The sequence below is a fragment of the Corvus cornix genome, chromosome 1, assembly GCF_000738735.6.
Source record: "Corvus cornix cornix isolate S_Up_H32 chromosome 1, ASM73873v5, whole genome shotgun sequence".
In the NCBI taxonomy this organism is placed as follows: domain Eukaryota; kingdom Metazoa; phylum Chordata; class Aves; order Passeriformes; family Corvidae; genus Corvus; species Corvus cornix.
In genome coordinates, this window is record NC_046332.1 from 98,281,379 (window position 1) to 98,293,937 (window position 12,559).

The 12,559-nt window shown below is 44.0% G+C and overlaps 1 protein-coding gene across 3 annotated transcripts in view; it reads left to right on the forward strand.

The window, feature by feature from the left end:
* The first annotated feature begins 2,036 nt into the window (after positions 1-2,036).
* CLCN4 (chloride voltage-gated channel 4) overlaps positions 2,037-12,559 on the forward strand; it is a 41,604-nt gene continuing 31,081 nt past the window's right edge. The window contains exons 1-3 of one of the 3 annotated variants that reach the window (XM_010394379.4): positions 2,040-2,144; positions 3,529-3,598; positions 12,394-12,545. In XM_010394379.4, coding sequence (XP_010392681.1) covers positions 12,402-12,545 — 144 coding nt within the window. In that variant the 5' untranslated portion in view covers positions 2,040-2,144; positions 3,529-3,598; positions 12,394-12,401. Of the gene's footprint in view, positions 2,145-3,528; positions 3,599-12,393; positions 12,546-12,559 lie in introns of all 3 variants that reach the window. The other 2 variants (XM_010394381.4, XM_010394378.4) reach the window with 2 other exon arrangements.

The following is a 12,559-nucleotide window of genomic DNA, read 5'->3' on the forward strand; positions in this document are numbered from 1 at the left end:
GGAATCTGTAAATGCCAGTTAAATAATTTTCTTGCACTTGGAAAATCTCCGTATTCTTGGATTTAAAAGCTTCTTAGGAGCTGGTTCTGGTTCCTTACGATTTTTGAAAATCTCTTACATTTGAGCATACATATTTATTGTATTTTCAATAGAGAATCAGGTATTCTGTCCCTTTAGTTTGTCTGCAGTTTGACCATCCAACTAAAAATGTACTTCCAGTAGGAGATTTAATGAGATCATCTGGTAATCACAGAATCACAGAATAATAGACAAGATAAAAAGAGGAAATTAATTTAGGAAAGTCTGTTCAGGAAAAAAAAATGTAGGATTGAGACCCTTACACTAATTTGTTAAGTGTCTAGGGCACGATGTTTGTGTTCAAGTGTGTGTCTGGCATAGAAGTTCCCAGGTGCAGATGTTTCACCAAGTAAATGCTACTTCCTGTTTTCCGTATTTTCCTCTCATAAACTGATTGAAGGAAATTGCAGTTGTATTATCAAGAAAATAAATCAAGTGCTCAGTGTTTAGCTTCCTTCACAAATTCAATTGGCCTATTAATACTGATTTTAAGGGGCACAAAGAACAGACGCTGGCAGGAAGCTGGGACTTGTATCACTTTTCCACATTTCACTGACATGGTTATAAAGGCCTGGGGCTGTTACTGATCTATGAATGGTAGAGGATTATGATCTGCTGTGTGAGATGTGAAGGGCATAATCAAACCTTTTCTCTAAAGCCTTGCTTCTTGCTCCAGAAGAAAGGTGTGGGAACTTCCGATGAAGCAAGCTAAGTGTTCAGATTTCACAATAAAATCCCACGTGTGTGGGTTTTGCATGGCGAGTCCATGTCAGAAATACATGGCACATCCATAAATTACTGCTCAAACACACTGGGACAAAAAGGTCTTCCAGAACTGTGTTCCTTCGACTTTGAACTGAGTGGGAGTCACTTATGTGCCTTCAGTTACCCGTGAGTATTTTCATGGGTGCTTGTGCAAGACCTCCCTCTATCCAGCTGTTGCATCTGCTTGGAAAGCCCCTGCCTGGTTACCTGTAGGGGTAAAACCAGTCTGCACAATACTCAAATGCAGGAAGGTGAGCAGTAAGGTGAATGTCCTGAAGTACAACACACTGCACATATACAAACATGCATAGGGTCTTCAGAAAGAACAGTTACAGCCTCTGCCTTGCAGAATAAAGCCCTAGTGGCTTGTACAAAATCTGTGCAAATCAGAACTTCGGAAATTTTTATCTCATAGAAATCAAATACATTGCTGAGTATGATAAAATTCTTAAACGCTCCCCTTGCCCCTCAAAAAAAGAAAAAAAAAATTACAATTGAGATGCTATATGCAGTTAACCAAAATGTGAAAGTCAGGCTAATTGCCTTTTCAAAAAAATATTTTAGGAAGTTCTAGCTTTTCAATACTTGGGAAAGCTTAAGCAGATGTTTTGAAAAGGAAAAGTAGACTGGCATGTAGGAGAGGGTTTTTCAAGAAGTGACAGTTGCATTGAAGAAAAGGCAGAAGGGCTGCAAGTGGATGGATGGATGGATGGATGGAGAGAATTAAGAAGCGAAGGTAACAAGGATGAAACAAACATTTGAGGGAGGCTTGCAGAGCATGAGTATGACACACAAGACGGAGGGAAGTCAGTCTGGGTAAGCTTGAAATGCAGTGCCAGGAAAGGAAAAATGCAAGGAATGGTGAAATTGCAGTTTGTCTCATTTCCAAAGTGCTGTGATTACATATTTCACAGAGCAGCAACCTGGGCTGCAGAGTCTCCAGGAGTGCTTGCTGGCTTGCACACATCATACTCCCTACGCTTTTACCTCGTGAAAAATGTGAATGTTGTTGCTGTTGCAAAAACTGCACAGAACGATTAGCTTAGGTTAGGGAGGGAGAAAAGCAGCATGTGTTCCAATGGTGACGGAATCGGCAGGGCAGGGTAAAGAGGCTTGCAGTTTAATCCCGCAGGATTGCAGGCTGGTGCGGCTCCCCCGATCAGATATCCTATAGACGGAGGATGCAGTCACATGATTGTTACTGCTTCCTCCCCATGACATCGCTGCTGGTGCAGCCATACCACCCAAGGAAGGATGCTATTAAAATCATTGGGATTGGGCTAAATGATGTTGCATTGCAGGTAAGCAACATAATTCTTCGAAAAATCATTTGCCGTTTGCTCTTGTGCTGCAGTCCTAGAGCTCCAGTTCCGTCGGGCAGGATTTCTGCTGGCAAATAAAGCGGCACATTTTCTGTGCAAGCAGAGGGTTTGCAGGTGCAGAGGCTGCCTGCTGGCTCTGTGCTGATCTGCCGGCTGACATCTCCAGTAGAAATGCTGCCAGATGGAGCTTTATAGCTAAAGAAGGCCCTTTGTTCCCTGTATTTTCCAATGGCTCCTTCGGGTGTCTGCGGAATTCTGTATTTACGTGAGCAGCCATCATCATTCAGTCGTGCAAAGAGAGCAGCAATAGTGTTTTGCTTGCATCCCCTGCCTTTTTTTCCTGGGTGCTTAAAGGAAGTTGCTGTTGTGTCTAAGCTTATAAAGGAATGAGGATTAACTTGCTCGAGGGGTTACGATGTGTATTTGGGGAAAGAGGCTTTTCCTTTATTGTTAATTTTTGCTGATGTGGTTTCAAAGCACCTAGTCTGACAGGTTTCCTGCATAATTTGCTGTAGTAAAAGGTCGGTTTTTCCTTGTCCTATATAAACGTGAAAAATCCTTTTCCAGAAGGAGCATAGGAGATGACAAGCGTATTTTTGCTTTCTTGTAAAATGCTGATCACCAGAAGGCTGAAAAATCTGCAGTAAATTGTGCTTTTTGACTTGATATTTATGGAAGCAAAGTCCAGAGTCTGTGTTCCTGGTGTGGGTGTTTAATTAGGTGCTCTGTACAAATACATGAGCATAGATCTGTAAAGGGAAAAAATGGTGACTCTCCTGTGGGGCTTTTTTTCTGTATAGCTTTTCAAATACATTTTAGGGTTTTAAAATTTTAAATTTTTTTTACTTTATTGTAATGCAAATGTTACAATGTGAAAAACAATTTTTGAGCTTATACTAGTCAGAAAAGAAAATTATATCTCTATATTTTTAACAATTGTGATAAATAATTCTATGCCTTTGCCAGAGAACAGAGGATGACTCAGCTGCAGCTTCATCAGGCAGAGTCAGGTGACTTTTTACTTCTGGTCTACAGGAAGAATTTTTTTATTCTTCCAAATCCTGTTCTTTGTTCAAATAATTTTTTTCCCACTGTTGGAAAAATCTGAAAATTTGGCAGGCCTAGAATCTGTGTGCTCACCCATACCTTAAGGGGGAATGTTTTGGATCTCCTGTGCTGCAGTAGATTGTACATCCTAGTGAGGGGTGAATTCTGGTTTCCAGTGATCAGGTCTGCAGTTGTGTCAGGATCAGAAAATAAGGTGTGTGGGAGGGGAAAGTAGATAATGAATTACTGAAGTACAAAAAGATGGTGGTTGTTCCAAACTGAAAGAAAAATAAATTTCAATTTTATTTTTCTCCAGCAGAACTGCTCCTGTTTTTTCAAGACTGAGCCTCTGAAGTGATAGAAATACAAACCTGTTGCTGCATGAGGTGATGGGGGCGGGGGGGAGATTGCATCCTGTTGGTGCCAATGCTGGATTTCTTCTCCTTGATTTCCCCTGGAGTCAAGGCTGGCTTGGTTCTCTCCAGCACTGGCTGTGAGCCAAGCTGTGCCCTTGCTCACCAGGCACTCTGAGACTTGGCTCTTTGCCCATGCAAGGAGCACAGCAGGGCTGCCACGCTTGGGTTCTACAAGGGTGATGGGTTCCCCCCCTACTCCGGAGCATATGGAAGTGCCCTGTGGAAAAATGTGCCGGGCAGTGGTTCTCCTGCTCTCTCAGTTTGAGTCAGACATCTTCTGTGCAAGAAGACAAGGCACCAGCCTGATGTGTGTGCTGGGAGCCTTTGGAAATTAAGGACTTGAGTGCTCTAAGAATTACTTAGTATAAAAGGGGGACCCTGGGGACATCCCCAGCTGGAAGGTGCTCTCCCTGGCAGCATCCCTGGGATGCCGTGCAATGGTTCCAACACGTGGCTGCAGGGGTGCTCAGCCCCTGTGCACATCGGGACCTCTCTTACGAAGGTTGTACCTTTTCAAAGAGTGGCTGGTTGCTTTTCAGCAGGGACCAGAGGAGAAGGAGATGGGGAGCACTGACCCTGGGTTAGAGAAATTCCTCTTTGCCTGAACCAAACAGGCTCCTTGGGAGTGCTGTAACCTCCCAGGGCTGGGAACTGCTTCTTTGTGAAGTTGTTTGCTGCCCTGAAGGGGAAAGTGAGCTGGATCGTGACTGTGGCCAGGTGCTATAGCAGGGGGAAAGGGGATGCTCCCAGCACCCAGTCTCCTCCACAGTGCAGAGCCATCTTGCTTGTGTTGGAGGCTGGTGGTGTGTGGCGGGAGCCTCTCCGGGCCTGAACAGCTCCTGTTCATCCTGGCTCAGCATCGTGCTCAACCCTCAAAAGTGGTGTGATGCCCGGAGGTACCGGTCCTTTTCCTGATTGCTTTTGCCATCACACTGCAGCTTGCAGGGTGCCCAACAAGGGTGTGTGTGTGTTAATTTTTCCTCTTAGTGAAATGGGATCAGGTTGTAGAGAAGGAGTCTTAATTCACTTCTTGTGTGTGTGTGTACATACACACCAGGTGTTGGGTTTTTTCAGCTTTCTTCATCTCTAGCCCAGCAGAACCAAAAAATCTCACACGATTATTAATGTCAAAAGAGAGACTCTGGCAGGGTTACACTAGGCTGCTACTCCTAAAGCACTTTTAACATTTTGCTCTTAAGCATCACCCCAAGGGAGGGGTTTCCCCATGTTGCAGAAGCAGGAGCTTCCTCTCAGCGGGATGAAGTAACTTCTCTATAGCTGTGCAGCCCATTGGCATCAAACACAGCAGTGCAAACCAGTGCCCTGGGAACCAAAACACATTGCCCTCCTTTGTGAAAATGACTCACAACCTCTGCTCAGATCACGAGAAGTGACATGGTAGAACCAGATTAATGGCTTTTCCAGTGTGGGTTTGTCAGCTTTATTTCAAGCTGAAGGCTTAAAAGGGTTTTCAGCAAGAGGTACATTGAGTGCCATTGAACATCCCATTTCAGGAGAGAGCTGTTTAGGAGTAACTGTATACCAAGCCACTTCCCTTCTGACAGTGCAACTCTGCTCTCTCTGAATTAACTTGCTTTTTTTTTTCCCCAGTTCCAAACCTGTTTTTCCCCCTTAATCTTAAAATTTTCTGAATGAAGAGGAAAAGAGGAGCACTGGAACCCCAAATCTGCTCAGCTGTATGTGGCATGAGGAGGAAAACTCTGTAGCACCCCTGACTCTTCAGATGTGACTTAAAGCTCTGCGGCAGTAAAAGCCATGGGTTCAGAAAGGAAATTTACCCTCTTTTTTTGTGAGGAAGAGGACTTGAGGGAAACCAAGAATAGAAACCATACATGCCCCTACACTGTTAGGACTGGTTTCCAGGATGTCCTGTCTCCTGAAATGTAGTTTCTTACCCAGAGGTTGAAGGCTTTCAGAGTTTTACCTAATCAAATCTTGTTTCCTTCAAGAAATAATGGGGTGTAGGGTTGATACAGTTCATGGGGCTCATCTGCCCAAACTTCTGGCCTGTTAGCAGAGGAGCATCCTTTAACAGAGACGTTTCAGCTCAGTTTCAAAAGTGCAGATGGATGTTCCAGAGGCAGTGACGCTTCCCTCCTGCTTTTTTCACAGCCTCAACATTTGCACTTAACAAGTAAATTTATTGGAGGGACCTTTAAGACTCACTGGAAACAGAGATGTAAGTTTAACATTTTTTTATACAGAGCCAATTTTGGCAAAAATTCCATTTGGAGCTTGCAGGAACAGAGCTGGGATTTTTATTTCCCCTTGCCTTCCTGACATAACTCAGCAGCTGAACTAATTTGGCTCAGACTTTCGAAGCAAACTTGAACGGGGAGCAGGCACATGATATTTCATACCAAAAGAAGTTCGTTTCTAAAGGGAGAGTCATCATGGGAGGGAGCAGGGAGCAGAATGCTGGGGTGTGTTTTACCCCTCAGAGGAAGAGAATGCCTCCCAGGAGGAGAAAAGGAGAAGAGGGAGTCTGGCTGTGATGGGAGGGTGGGAAGCCCTGTTGGTTGGGTATCAGCTCCCGGCGTGCCCTGTGTGCCCTGTGTCACCCCGTGCCTCCCTCCGCCTGTGCTCCTGGCCAGCGCTGCTCTCACCCCGTGAGCATGTGTGCTGGCTGAGGAGGGGCAGCTGAAGGCCCCTGGGGTTTGGTCAGAGCAGTCCCTCAGTTTTCTGCCATTTATCCCAAATGTTCCCTCCTGCCTTTCCCTTCTCTCCCAGGTCCTCTCCACTGTGATCTGGTGCCCTGCGTTTTTTGAGCTCTGCTGTGGCTTCATAATGTTTTCCTTAGAGGTTATTCAGGGTAAAGCTGCACATCAAAGATGTGACTGTATTTAACTTGACCACATTATCATAGCTGGAAACTCCATAATATGTGGTGGTGGGGCCATACAATAAAAGGCTGCAATATTTTACTGTACTGTTTCTGATACTGCAGCCTGCCCGTGCTAGCGTGCTGAGAGACTGAGGGTTTGGAGGGCTATTTGCTTGTATCTGGAGGCTGGGCAATTAGTCCTTGAATTGTAGGAAAGGCATTTACCAATTTTAATATCTTGTCTTTCCTCTGTATTTTCTCAATTTACAGGGAAAATTTTTTCCCATATTGTTTCCAAAAAAGGTCTGTAAGTGGGTCCAGCATTTCCAACTTTTTCCAGGAGTCTGAACTTGATTACTCTGATTCAAGGCCATTCTAACACCTTTTTATAAACTTCATCATTAAGACAGAAGGTCAATAACTTGTTTGGCTTGTTCAATCTGAAGCTTCTAAGTTGAATAATCTTAAATTGCATGTGGATATTTTTCAACCTATAGAAAATCACCCATTTAACTTGCTGGGGATTCAGTCTACTTGCTTTTGCTGAGGACTTCTTCCTTGCAAAATCACCAAACAGCATCTTACTTCTTGTTGAGAAGGATGTTTGATAACTGTTTACCTGTCTCCTATATCCTGTGTGATATCATGTTGCCATTTCTAAATCATCTTCTGCATGGCAGGTGGTGGAAGGGGAATTCCATCCACACCACCTTGGCCTTCCTGGCTCTAGGCTAAGCAGACCTCAGTCTCTTACCCCTCCCCAAAAGACACACACCCCTAATCATCTCCCTGTACTTTTCATTCATGTCTTTCATGGTGACCCTGTTAAATAATCTTGCTTGCTGCCTCCTCAGCTGTCAGGCCCATTTTCTCTGGCCAGGTGGTGCTGAAGACCTGTGGTGTAACCGTGCTCGGCTCTAGGAACTTTCTGCCTCAGCCTTACCCTCTTAGGCCTCTTTCTGCACACTGACTCTTCCAACCCGAACCATTCCATGATTCTGTGATTCAGCTCACTCTGCTGGCAGCACTGACCTGTTTGCCTGGATTCAGGCCCTGTGAGGAGAGTGCTCTGGGTCCATCTCTGTGACTGGGTCTAAATTCCTTGGGAGTGGGGACAGATGGATGCTGGGAGAGCACCCAGCTCTCGGGAGGAGGTGCGTTTGCTTGACAGATCACCTTGATCAGGTAATGGCCTGAGGCCGGGGCACCATGCTTGGTCCTTGGAACAGCCAATGCAAGTATTTGGGGCACAGAGTGGCAAACCATCTGTCAGTGCAAAGGGGTCTGGTGATGATGGCCATACTACTACTATAGAAAATAAATATGTGTTTAGTACTACTATACTGCTGTAGAAAATAAATCCCAGGGATTTTCACAGCCCCCATGCTCCTTCATTTTTGCAGTAACTGCTGTCATGTCACGCCACATGAGCACAGCTCATCTGACCAACCGTTCAGGTCAGTGGTGGGCTCAACTACGATGGAGTCATGATTCAAAAACTTTGTGTCTGGAGTAGTATCTCCTCTGTTTTATCACTGTAAGTGTGTTGGTACTAGAGCATAGAAAAGCCCTGAGACACACCGTGTTCTCCTTTGGTGTGTTGGCTATCGCATGGCACATTTGTAAAACATGGAACAGGTGATGCTTTGGACACCCTGAAAAAGGTACTCCAAATGTGAATTGAGAAACTTGCAAACTAAACTGGCATTTAGGCTTCTGCTTTCTTCTCCTAGCCTCTTGCCAGGTTCACTTATTCTTTATACCACAGGAGAGGCATTTGCTGCCTGCATCCTGTCGTGTTTCACGTAGCAACCCCCCACTTCAAGGAAAACAGCAAAGAGTGTAGGTGAACGTTTGTTTGTCTGCTAGAAACATTTGAAGTGTTGAAGTAATTCAGTAACTGTGATCTGTTGAAAGTAACTTGAAACTTGTTGGAATTGCATTAAAAATCATACTGCCTGCCTCAGTGCAATGTATCCAATTAAAACAGAAAACAGGATGAGGAGAACATAGCATGGAACTAGCATCTAGGAGCAATAGGCCAGGGCCAAGACTTTTCCTTTGATGACTGTTCAGCTAGTTGTTTTCCATCAGTATACTTTTCAGCCTCTTTGAACGATGGGATGTTTTGGTCTGTGCTTGCCATGTCAAATACATTTCATATCTGATCAGTCAGCATACTACCTAGAATGTCAGTTCACTGATAGAGCTCTTCTGTCTGTGGCTTTTACATTTGCACGTGCTGTAACAGTGCTCTAAAGCTGAGAGTTTGTCAGCATTTTCACTGTAAATATGATTTATCGCTCTTCTATAAAACTTAGCTCCAAGCTGATCAAAGTCACGTGATGAGTTTACTCGCTGTGAGACTTGCAGAAAAAATGTGACCCTGAATACAATAATACTATTCCCTTTTGGTTCTTCAGAAAATAATAAAAAGTGAGTAAATATAATGAGATCTGGTGTCTGTGTAGTACTGGCTGAGCTTGTTGGTGTGTCCTGGTCCATCAGCAGCTTCCTGTGTTTGCACCCTGGCTTCTGTAGTTTGCTTGCATGAATCTCTTCTTTGCTTCCCTTACGTGCTTAAAAATTATCTGGTTTCCTGCAGCCATAAAGCTTCACAGGCTAATATTTGGACCTTGACTGCCAGCTTGCTCTCATGCAACTCCTCTGACATTTGTAGGGTAACTCTTTCTGGCTTCAAAATACTGTGCACCAAGCTTGGCTTGGGAGATCAGGAACTGACCACCAGATTGATCTGGCCCAAGATTTCTGGAAGATGTCTAGGGTTATGTGGCAGCCAGGAGAGCCTCCATCAGGAGGCACAATTGTCAGTCTGGCATTGTGACCTCTCTTGATTTGTGACTCAGTCCCTGCCAGGACTTTGCTGTGTCTACAGGATCGCACTGGTCTGGTATGGCTCTAAATCCAGGGAAGTCTGCTAACCAGAACCCTGTGAGTTCCAGAGATAGGTGGTTCAGTCAGGTTTCTTTTTTTTCTAGTTCAGTTTCTAGAAAGAACCTGTTTGCAATTATTAAAGCAGCATATTGACACAAGCATTCAGTTGTAGGTAGTAAGCTAGTTAGTAAAAATGAGTGCTCGCTGTTAAGGCTCTCTGCTGCATTGTAGGGAATAAAATGGCTGATGGAATTCAAAGTGGAGAAAGGCAAATCAAAGGGGAAAATGACCCCAAGAGATTACAGAATGATGGGCTCCAGACTGGCCACTGTCTCTCAGGGAGTCACAGCAGACTGCTCAGTGTTGGATGTCTGCCCTAGGAAAAGCTGGTGGAGTGCCAGAAATTATTAGGAAGAGAATATGGGGACTAAGCAGGAAACAGCCCTTGCACAAATTATGTTGCATCAGCATCTGCAAAAGTAGTGGAAAGGACAGCAAGGAAGTCTAAGGCATGGAACAACAAAGGGACAAAATATGTATGTTAGACAATTCCTCAGCAAGACTCAACACCTTTCAGTGTATACAATAAGCTCTGTCAGAGCATCCAAATCTCTTAGATGTTCAGGTGTGAGAAGCTGCATTTGTAATTCTGCAACGTTTTCTTTTGAAGTGTTAGTGTTACACTCATTAGGTCAGGTGAAGATGTCTACCTCTGACAGCTCTTTGTGATCAATAAACAGAAATTATCACTTCTGGGAAGTAATCACTCTCATTCTGATGTAAATAGTTAATTTCCTGTCATCAGCTGTGAAAGGAGGTTAGGTTTTAGTGTCCAGAGTATAGTGCAGATTTCTCATGCTAGATGAGACAACCAGCACCATGGCTGTTCGTGCTTTTGCCATCATTGGAGTGTATTGCTGCGGTACTCCTGGCTACAATTCATGTTTGGATGAAGTTAATTTGCCCTTAATTTATGTGTGTGGAAATATCTGTCACTGACTGATTGGTGTAAGGCTCCAGTTCTGCTGGCAGAACTGAAAGCATCTGCAAGCTTCACTAGGAGGGCAAATTAGCTCATCCTGACATAAACCTTGCAAATTATTACAGATGCCAAAGTAAGGTGAGAGAAATAAATGCAAAATAAAGAGAAAGAAAGGGATACTTATGGTGCTCAGTAATAAGATATAAGATGGAAACTCTGTAGTACTCAGTTCAAAGTGCTGTAGCTAGGTTTTTTGCATAATCTGATATCATGTCTCTGCTTTCAAAAGTGTAGTACCTGAAGTGAACTTTTAAGGCTGGCAGTCATCCAGTTCACTGCAATTTCCAGGTACTGGTATGCTACTTTGAGTTCAAAGTTTGTTTGTTTTCTTCATCTTCTGTGGCCCTGTGGTCTCTAGCACATTTTTTCTCTCCTTGGACATGTTGTGTAGCACGTATTTTTGGGGTAGATTCAGACTGAGATTGTAATTATCCTACATACTTGTGGTCTGGCCTGGTATTATCCGTCACAATACTGTCATGTGCTGGGCATCGACAACATACTTAAAAAGCTATTTTTTACATGATATAACTAGCATGTTGGGTAATTTTCTTGTGATATGAAGGAAAACTTGGCAATGCTTTCAGTGCAAGAGTTTCCAGAAGTTTGTTTATTTAGCAGAGGGTGCTGCCTTTTGCAGGCAGACAGTCTGAGCTGCATGTTTTTTACAGGTCCTTGTTTGCTGTATGGGAAGAATAGGGTGAAGTAAATGATCTGCAGAACATCACAATGTTATGAAGTAATAGCATTGTCTAATCCTTTCACCTCATTTCAGCTTCCCCTTCCAGTCCTCTTAAAAGACACTGAGCTCAAGGTCCCCTTGCAACTTCAGCTCCTGTTGTCAGCCTCGTCATCCCAGCTTCAGATCTTCATTTCACTTAGCAAATGTGGGATCGTGCTCTCACCTGCATGGCGAAGTATCACTGTTCTCAATTGTCACTCCTCTTAACTTCTGCTTTTCAAATCATCCCCATCTTGTGGCAGCTTATTTGTGCTCTGCAGCGCTGCCTAGGACACCTGCTCTGCATTGAGTTTCCTTCCCCAGGCTGTGATTCACTTGCTTGGTTCTCTTTCAGACAAACATGCCATGGTTCTGGGAGATCACTTGATTTCCGTGTTTAAAAGGGTTTCTATTAATGGTGTAATGGTGATCTGCTGGTTGCCTGTAAGATAATGCTTTTCTCAGCTGCTTGTGCTCAGAACACTGTCTGTGTCATCCAAAATCCCTCTCATGGAGAGCAGAGACTGACAAAGCTGAGTGTTCATACTTATTACATTGCTAAAGACACCACTAAGGCAAAAAATTACATGGTGAGGTTTCAAATAAAACAGTTGAAAATGGGGAGGGGGGAAGAAAGAAGAAAGAGGGCTGAGCAGGGTATCAGGGTTTATGGACAGTCCACTAAAAGCTTATCTGCTACATTTTTGCCTGTTCCAATTAGAGTTGGGAAATTTCCTCACAGTTTCAAAGATCTAAATTCTTGTGAAATTCCCATTTTTATACCTGGTGGAACAAAGTGGGTGGCAGTCGTTGGTGCCCTGCTGGCCTCATCAGTGACCAGCAAAAGTTACCTTGTGTCAGTCAAGGAGCTACCGGCTCTGCAGGATCTGTTCTATACAACCCTTAAGGTCTGTATATGTCCCCCTTCTTCTTGTATTTCATATATATTTCATTCTTCTTATATTCTCATATTCCTACATGCCTTCATCCAAATTCCCATCAAATGCCTCTGGTAACTGTTTGTTGTAGTCTGGGGACAGGTGTCTTTTATTTCCTCTCATGCTTTAGTAGGATATGTGGTGGATATTTCTCCCCCCTGCTTTCTTAAAGCAAATATGAAGAGTTTGTGTGTGCCCCCCAGGACTACTGTTCATGCTGTCTTGACTTCCGGGCTCGTGGAGGTATTTCAGAAAACTTGGTTCTGAAATGCCTGACAAAGCTGCATGAATTCATTGACAAGTTTGCTTTTCTTCTGTGTACAGATCCTAATATGGTCAATGCAGGAGACATGAATGGTTCGGGCAACCTGATGGATTTTCTGGATGAGCCTTTCCCCGATGTTGGAACTTACGAAGATTTCCATACCATCGACTGGCTGCGGGAGAAATCGCGTGACACCGACCGCCATCGCAAGGTGACGGTGTCAGG